At 39.4% G+C, this 9,497-nt stretch overlaps 1 protein-coding gene across 1 annotated transcript; it reads left to right on the top strand.

Moving 5' to 3' along the window:
* The first annotated feature begins 814 nt into the window (after window positions 1-814).
* LOC105049868 (F-box protein SKIP1) lies at window positions 815-5,326 on the top strand. The gene is given in 3 exon segments (XM_010929643.4): window positions 815-1,058; window positions 1,061-1,220; window positions 4,586-5,326. Coding segments are annotated over 3 exon segments (918 nt in total). The 5' UTR covers window positions 815-874; the 3' UTR covers window positions 5,160-5,326.
* The last annotated feature ends 4,171 nt before the right edge of the window (window positions 5,327-9,497 follow it).

Raw genomic sequence — 9,497 nt, 5'->3', positions numbered from 1 at the left:
AAAACTATACGGGAAAGGGAACCATTCACAATTATTTTTAAAAAATTCTAACCGGATATCAATGTATTTTAATCACTAAGCAACAAAATCGAAGATAATAAGAAGTTTTCTATCAATATATTAAGATGGCACGCATGTAGTCGGGAAAAAAGGCATGTATGGTGAAAAAAATTACGTTAAAAAAATTTAAAAAAATTTTATTGTACCCCAAACAAGATGCCATCGATTTTTAGTCACTCACTATGGCTTAGTCAATCGGAGGTGCTTCTATGATTCGACGATAATTTCTCAATAGTGATAGATTTTCTAATTAGAAATCCTAATCATACAAAAAAGATGGTGATCGGAATGGTAAAAAGGAGCACAAGAGGCGATGAAAAGATGCATTAGTTGATTTTTTTTTTATTAAGATTATTTTAGGAATAATTTAATTATTTTATAATCTTAAAATTTTTTTAGTAATATTGTTATATTTTAGAAATGTAAGTATAGATTTTTTAAATTATTAGATGAAAATAAAATAAAAATAAATTATTTATTTAACTTACGAGATTGGTGGATCCTGTTAGTCGGAGATGTTTTATCTCTATTTAATTTTTAATTTTTTTTTAAATGAAAGAAGGAAGAAATGTGGCGAAAAAAGCTCCATCCTGTAATCCACTGCGGTGCCCATCCATATAATTTTTCCCATATTAATTTTCACCACTGAGTTGGACATTCTGATTACGTGGCGGCATATTATTGGCTGGTGTAGGATGTCGTTGCTCGCCTCTCCCGCGAGGCTCTGACCACCAAGAAAGCGCCTCCTGACGAGTGGCGACCATTGCACCAACCCTGATCCAGAAAACTGCGGAGGAACGAAACCACCCGATCCATGTCGGACGATGAAGGAAGCGGCGGGAGACGAGAAGAGAATAAAGAGGTGGCGGAGGAGAGTCGGGATTGGTCGGAGCTGACGTCGGTTTGCTTGGCCAACGTGTTCCGCAGGCTCACCCTGGAGGACCGGTGGAGGGGGGCGATGCTGGTGTGCCGTGCGTGGCTGGACACCGCCCACGACCCCTTTTCGAATCCTTCGACCACATCGCCGCCTGGTGGACACCAGCCTTCCGCCGTCGCGTCGACTCCATGCGCCATTTCGCTGCCGACTGCGCCGCCGGGTCACTCAGGGAGGTATGCGTCCGCGATTGCTCCGACGACGCCCTCTCCTTCGCCGCCGAGAGGTACGCCTAGGGTTAGGGTTGAGGTTTCATACTTTTTTCTATTTCCCCTGGTCTTTCTAAAGTTAGAATCTCGGAATGAGGGTCCGACCCCTATTTGATTTGGCTTCAAGAATTTTCAGGACTAGGCTTCGGTTCTGATTGAAGCTTTTTTTTTAAACCAAAAATATTGGGCGTTGATCGTTAAATCTAATACTCTCGATGAAAAGAAAATTTAAGGAGACCAGAAAAAATTTATCTTGAACTTTGATTATTACATGGATGATAACTTTGAGTGGTGGTATCTTAACGCTGTCATTTTGATTATTCCACTCAATTTTTTCTGAACGGAAATCCATTGCATCACACATTGGCTAAGATCGCAAAATTGGCAGAAGTACTTTTCCCATAAATTTTGTATGACTTTAGTTAGACGTATGTCAGCATTGGCTAAGATCACAAAATTGGTGGAAGTACTTTTCCCATAAATTTCATATGATCTTAGTTATAGTGTTATACGTATACCATCATGTATTTAATTTGGTCACAGATTAAAATATGGCGGTGAGTTAGGTCTGTTGAACTTCATAGGGTGGGAAGATTGATTGATGTTCGGTGGGCTTTTCAAATTAAGATTTGAGGAGGAAGCAGTAGAGGGCTTAGATTTATTCAGTTCGTCAGGATAGAAGGGGAGGTGATTTAAGATGGCATAGTGAAAAGGATGCCTTAAAATTGAAAGTGAAAAATGTCCACGAAAAAGATAGAATGGCAAATAAGGATTCACAGGGTCGATCATGAATAGTTGACAGATGATTGTGCAAGATGATTATGACCAAATTTTGGACTTTCAGTTGAAATTTATTCATTTTGGCTGAAATGGATAGGTTTACTTTGAACTGAACTGAATTAGAACTCCAATTTGGTTAAATTCCAACAAATTTTTGCATTTTTCTGTGAAAACTTGATAAATTTTGTCAATTTTTGGTGCTTCTCAGTCTCAGCCAGTTACTAACTGTAACTAGTTAGACATGGTTATTTTTCCCCCATAAAATTGATATTTAATACCACTTTTTAAGTAATTTCAGTTCAACAATATCAATTTTGGTTCATTTCACTTTTTAAGTTCAAGAAGAGATACTTTGGATGATCAACTTAACATGCAAGGAGCAAAAGAAGTATAGCCATGGTATTTGGAATTTTTTAAAAATTAAAGCATTTAGGTGTTTGTTTTGATAAATTTAAGAGAGTGGTTGACTAGTTGTTGTTCCTAAGTACAAAAAGTTACAGTCTTTAAGTTAATGTTATAAAAAATAAGATAAGATGGATCTATGTTGTAGATCTACCTGCTAAACTATGATGCTGTAGAATCTAAGGTTGGATTTGCTAGATCTCAGCTTAAATCTTAATGTCTAAGTGTAGAATTCTTCATACTTAGTATACCATGAGTTAAGTATCAGCACTTGGTACTTAATGTGCTTTGATAATGTATTTATGTTAGTACATTTTACTACTTTAGATATTTATGTTATTGTTTTGATATTTTTGTTATTATATTTTAATGCGGTCTTTGAATTATAGTTTTGGCACTAGAACTATAAAACCAAAGTCTATAAATCAGACAATATGCTTTAGAATGAAGAAATATATGTTCCTTGGCTCATTTTTTTCCTTTTTTTATTTTTTTTTGCCAAAATTGTGAACCTAGTGCCAACATCATGGAAATTGCTGAAACTTTCAAAATAGAAACCTCATTGGCCGAATCAAACAGAAACCAAAACAAAGTTTTGAGCCTTGCTTGTGGAATGAAGCAATGAGAATGCAGTTTTCATCCAAATGATAAGAATGAAAATTCAAGGGTATATAGAATGCAACTTCACAATTTATGTATTATGGTCATAAGTAGCATGCTTTGATCAGTTTGATCATCTAGGATTTACTGGACAAAATGATGGAGGCACATCTAGTAAAATCTGATTCCCAAGCCTAATTCGAATGGTTGGAATGAGGCCCAGCAGTTACAGCTATAACATTCTATATATATTTCTCATAGCTAGTAGTTGATTCTCTCCGAAAATCATATTTTATAGAAGATATTATTATTTTACTCAAATTCAGTCATGACAATGGTAACCAGTTGAGTGAACATACCTGGGCTTCTTGTTTTTAATGCAGAATTACTAGAGTGATTTGCCCAATCCCCTAGGTTATTTTTTTCATATGCACAAAGTCTTGTGCAATGGCGGAACCACGATTTTTATAAAACGATATAATAAAGGGGAAAAAAACCTGCATATGAGGTGACCCTGTCTCTCCTTTGATCAACTGTTTGGGGTAGTATAAATTGTGACATTAGTGGGGAAGAGGGACACAAACTAATGAACAATTAGTGACCAGACAGGTAATGTTAGAATTTTATCTCCTAGTGAGGGTCAAATCAGAAAATAGTGCTTTGATAATTATGGTGATCAGAAGGGCAATGTTAGCATATTATGTCCCAGTGAGGTGAAATCAGACAATAGTATTTTTCAGAATAACAGCAACCAGAAAGGAAATTTTAGAATTGAGAATTTAATCTCTCAATGAGGATCTTATTAGATAATATGACCTGAGAATAATTTTCATGCTCATTGATGGACCTGGTACATCAAGTAAACAGGTGAGGAATGAATAAATCACATAAAAGTGGAGGATTGTTCAGAATTTTCTGAGGGTCTGCTTGGATGCTTGAACCACAATTTATATGACGTATGCTACACACATTATTGGTGCTTAAAGAGGCAGAGTTAAAGAGTTGGAGGGATCAGGTGATCCTCCACTATCTTGTTATTTTCAGGATATTGAATTTCAACTTACAAAATGATTTATCTTGAAATTGAAATTTTGGGATCCATATCCTCTCCTTTTTTAGCCGACATGTAGTTACTTCCGCCTCTTCAGTTCAATGCCTCCTTCCCATGTGGGAGACATCATGAGCCCTTCGATATTAGAATTCACTAGCCAAGTGCAGATACTTCCACTCACACAGGTTTAGCTTCTTTTCTGATTTTTCATGCTTAAGTCGGTTCCTTTGTGAAATGATATTCGGATCACGTTTTTCCTCCATACTTTGCTTAAATAATGCATTTATTCTGGTGTGTTTGTCCACTTTTTCCCACTTAAAATTTGCTAATTCTTTCTTTACTGCTTACGCACCCCCGCCCCCAACCCCAACAAAAGAAGAGAGAGAAAAAAAAAAAAGATCGCCTGATTCTTGGATTTGTTATCTGCCCTTTCCTGATGTATGCCTGGCAATTAATCTTTGCCTTTTGAATTCTGGAAGAAGTGTCACTTTTATTATGCTCCTGGTACCCCAATTTGTTGAATTTGTTATGACCTTATTGCATTTGCAGGTCACCAAATCTCCAAACCCTTTCAATAAGGAGTTCCCAGAATGTAACTGATCCATCAATGTTTAAGGTGGCATCTTGCTGTCCAATGCTTAGGGAATTAGACATAAGCAATTGTTATGAGATTTCCTACAGGTCACTTGAGGTGATTGGACAAAAATGCCCTCACTTGACAATTCTCAAACGAAACCTGTTGAACTGGCTTGACCCCTTGCAGCATGCTGGGATAGTTCCAGATGAATATCTAAGAGCCTGCCCCCAAGATGGAGACCAGGAGGCTGAAGCAATTGCAAGATTAATGCCTAAGTTGAAGCATCTTGAACTCCGCTTTGCTAAACTATGCATTCGAGGCCTTGTTTCAATTTCAGAGGGATGTGGAGCGTAGGAGGTATTGGATCTTTTTGGATGTGCAAACTTGACAAGCAGAGTGGTAGATCAAGCTTCCTCCAATCTAAAGAATCTGAAGATGCTGGTCAAGCCGATCTTCTACATTCCGAGATCTGTGTTCCATGCAGAAAGATATGGGCACTGGAGATTGTATGATGAAAGGTTCCATACAAATGTTGGTCAGATCTGATCGATTGCTTTCCCTGATCCTTGTGCCAGTGGCATATTTCTTGAAATTGCTCTTTGCATAAAATGTTGCTGAAAACTAATGCAGCTTCTACCGTTGTAGCATTTATTGTAATCATCAATGCTGAAGTTTGAACTCTAACGTATTTGAATTGTGGGAGCTTTCTTCCAGTCCGTAGTGCTTGATCTTATGCTGTTTCCTTCAAGCTAGTACCTGTTTTATAGGTTTTCTGTTTCCAATTTATACATTGGCTTCTTATAATACACTGAATAGGTTTGTTTCAGGCTATTTCTTTTATTTATACAGATAAAAGTGAATTTAGGCTCAGTATCTTAGTGAAGTATGACATTTAAGCAGCAATTCATTCTGTTCTTGCAAAATGATGTCTATGTGTGCTTGCTAAGTTGAATGAAGTGTGAACAAGATTTGTGATACCATATCGATTTGTGATACCATATGGAACATATACCATATCGGTTCACTATTGCTACATGGTTCTAAAAACGTACTGATATCCAGTATACTGAATCAGTCCCATATTGACAAATAATAATGTGGCATCGATATGAGGTCTGATATCGAATCTGATATCGAAACGACATGTCTTGAGTATAAATGCCTGGCCATGACAGGGTGCTTCCCAAAACCTTGCGGCATGGTTGTGCCTTCTTGCTAGTTGCTATCAAGGTAGTAACGTGCTTGTGCTAGTTGCTATCAAGGTAGTAACGTGCTTGTTCACTGAATTAGTATGTCATCTTGTTGGTATAGTCAGTGTGCCGGACCAGCTAAAATCACTTGGGGTATTCTGCTGCATGGATCCTGAAAGCATGAGGTGAATTCAGTCCACTTCCGGACAACCACATGCCCGTTAATCACTTCTTACATTGCCCAAAGTGATTGCGGGTGTCTACTTGTGTGCAACCTAACACACCCTACACAGATATCAAAAAATATGAATTACTCAAAGGTTCGTGAATAATTTTAAATTACTCATAATTGCTTCTGCTGAAGGCGTCACGTGAGGGCTCTGCCAACTTCACATCGTGCGGCATTTTGACAATGTCCATTTTTCAAAAGCCTCCGCTTTATAGTTTTTATGCAAAATTGTTGTGGGGTGGTAATTTAAATGTTGTTGATCAATTTTAAAAGTTCCTGGTTTGTTACGAACCGATGTAAAGCCGGCAAAACTGTCAAATTTATCATGTGTGGCATACATACCACACGGATAACTTAGGATGTGTTGGGTTCATGATCGAAGTCAAAACTAAAATGGATTACAATGGTAATTAGATGATCATATTCTTCGATGTATTTGACTTATGATTAATATTGAAATCAGAATAAGATCAGAATATTAAAAAAAAAATTTGGGATTGGGATATTTCTATTGTTGGGGTAAACTCTCGTCACTTGGCATATCAGTTGATGTCCTCAGAAGAGTTCTCGGATTGATAAGAATACTGATATGAAGCTATCGATGTAAAGGTTGATTGTAGAGGTCATCATAAAGCCGATCTCATCATGAGTCCAACCTCGTTATAAAGTCGACCTCATCATCATCTAGATACATGGCAGCAAATTATTATTATTTGAGTTAAAGGCTACATCGATCCATGATCGATTTGTTTTTCCAATATTATCTGCTAATCGACTGTCTGAAACTGCTAGTAAATGGAACGTTCACCTCGATTTACTTTCAATCTCTTTCATCTTACTCCAGTTTGCAGCCGATCTGGATCGGCGACTGGGTGGCACCACTTGATGGGCTCATTCAGTCGACCTAATTAACGATATCGATTGAGCAACCAATGGTCGAGTGTGGCCGCCATGCATTCCATCGAGTCACATCAAGTCATGTCATCCAAGAGCCATACCTTGAACGGTCTACTGCATGCCGTGATGGGATACCATGAAGTTATTAATTATATCGCATGCATAGTAAGGCCCATTGCTGCGGCCATCTATGCACTGAACAAAAGGCACGCTCATCATCAGAGTCAGAGGGATGACCTGTACTGCTCAGTACGGCCAAAAAATCGGGAATGGGCTTCCTCTCTCCCTCTTGACCTCAATCCCTTTATAAATAAAGGTAAGAAGGGACTCTCCAAGTATGTAGGCAAACATATAAGCCAAAAACTCTGCCTCTCTCGCTCCTTCATCTGTTAAGTTAAAAATTGACTTGAGTATCAGAGAGTCTCCATCGGAGCAACCTCTGGTTAAGACTTATTTTGCAAGCCCTACCGTCACTTTCGAACGCCATCGATCGATCTTTCCGTCCAGCTCCACTTGATCCGACCTCCATCCAATTTTCAGTTCAACAGATTGTAAGCTCTCGCTTTTGTTTTTGGCTCTCTCGATTGTGCCATTTCTTCAGCGAGCAAACATCCTCCTTTGATTTTCTGACGTTTGATGCTCAGGCGTGACGACTCGGCTCCATGGGCCATAATAGTTTGGTGCATCGGATAGGGGGGAGAAGAAAATATTCTTCCAAGAACCACTATGGCCAAGATGAGAGTGCAAAATGCCTCCGCAGGCTCTGCTCGATGCTCATCGCGACGTGATGCACCTTCGGTGATCCTCGGAGAGCCAAATGCTTTACGATTGGTGGTCACAATAGATCAGCAATAATTTACTACCTTGATGCAGAAAGTTAAAATATTAATGGAGATTGTCCATAGTCTCTAACAGACTACAAAGCAGCAATAGCAACAACGATAGATAGAGGATGGTGCCGCAGGATGTGCCTTCGAGGCACAGCCTTCGACTGTGTTCTCCATCCCGCCACTCGACTCGAGACTCTCACCAGACGAGTCACTGACCCATCCGATGGTCACCATGTCTCGATTCTCGGCATGCTCCATATGCTGATTTCGTCGATCACCGATCTCCTTCCCCTCGATAGACTCACAAAAGGAGAAAAGGCCACGATCATCATCAAGTTCTTCTTCTGGGAAAGATTCTACCCCAAGATATTCTGAGTATCCCGATAAATCTCAGTGATAATTGGATGAGTATGATCATAAGCTGAAGGAGCTCGATCGCCACCTAGATTATCTCCAAACAAACAATCAGGATCCCTCCGATGAGCTCGGCATCAGCACCCGTCCCTTCTTTTCTTGATGGATTCTCGACGAGCTGATTTCTAGTCAGTTCAAGAAACTGTAGATGGAGTCATACGATGGCTCTATTGATCCACTCGATCACCTCGAGAGCTACAAGGCTCTCATACTTCTTCAAGGGGCATTTGATGCCCTCCTCTGCATCGCCTTTTCGATCACTTTTCAAAAAACTGCCCGAATATGATACTCCAAACTTCAACCAGAAAGTATCCATTCATTCGAGCAATTTGAACAACTCTTCATGGTGTACTTCGGCATCAATCAGAGGATGCCATGGATGTTCGATAGTCTTTTCTCCATCAGACAGCAAAATGGAGAATCTCTTCGAGACTTTATGGCACATTTTAATGCTGCCACCTTAGAGGTCCGAAACCTCAATGAAACGACGGCCATCGTGGCCATGAAGCGGCTGGAAACTGTGGAGCTCTAGGCTCACTTACTCTCTAGACAAGATGCTTCCCTAGACATATACCAAGCTCCTTGAGCACGCGCAGAAATATATTCACACTGAGGAGGGTGTGATTGATCGACACCAATTTGAGAGTGAAGGTCAAAAGAAAAAGATCAAAAAAGAAGGAACCTTTGTAGGATCCAGTCGAGTCCGCACTGAGAGAGAGGCTCCACCTTTCCGACTAAGTTCGAAGCCTAAAAACTTCGGCTTTAAGTATGATTCTTACATCCCTCTAACCACTCCTCGTGCATAGATTTTTATGAAGATAGAGGGGGAGGACAACCTTCAACGACCCCAGTCGATGAAGTCAAAGGCAACATCTTGCAATTGGAAGTGCTACTGTTGGTTCCATTATGATCACGATCATAATATCGAAAAGTGCATCGAGTTGAAAAACAAGATAGAGGACCTGATAAGGTGAAGATATCTCAAAAAGTACATATGGGACCGACCTGGACAGCTGCCTGATGATCCTTTACCATAGCTGCACCCCGACGAAGAAACTCATGCTCAACCTATGGCGGATGTGATCAACGTGATCTCAATAGGACTGAGACTTTGGAGGGTAGACGACTCAAAAAGCTCCTCCAAACATCAGTGGGTAAATGACGACATCGTCTTCTTTGAGGAAGATCTACGAAGAGTCCAAACTTCTCATAACGATGCTGTTGTTGTATCCATGATAATAGTTAACTGTGATGTAAAACGATGTCTTATTGATAAGTGAAGCTCAGCTGACATGATTTTCTATAATTATTTCTTCTGAATGCA

The sequence above is a fragment of the Elaeis guineensis genome, chromosome 8 (genome assembly GCF_000442705.2).
Source record: "Elaeis guineensis isolate ETL-2024a chromosome 8, EG11, whole genome shotgun sequence".
Taxonomy (NCBI): domain Eukaryota; kingdom Viridiplantae; phylum Streptophyta; class Magnoliopsida; order Arecales; family Arecaceae; genus Elaeis; species Elaeis guineensis.
This window is presented reverse-complemented; position numbering and strand designations above follow the sequence as displayed.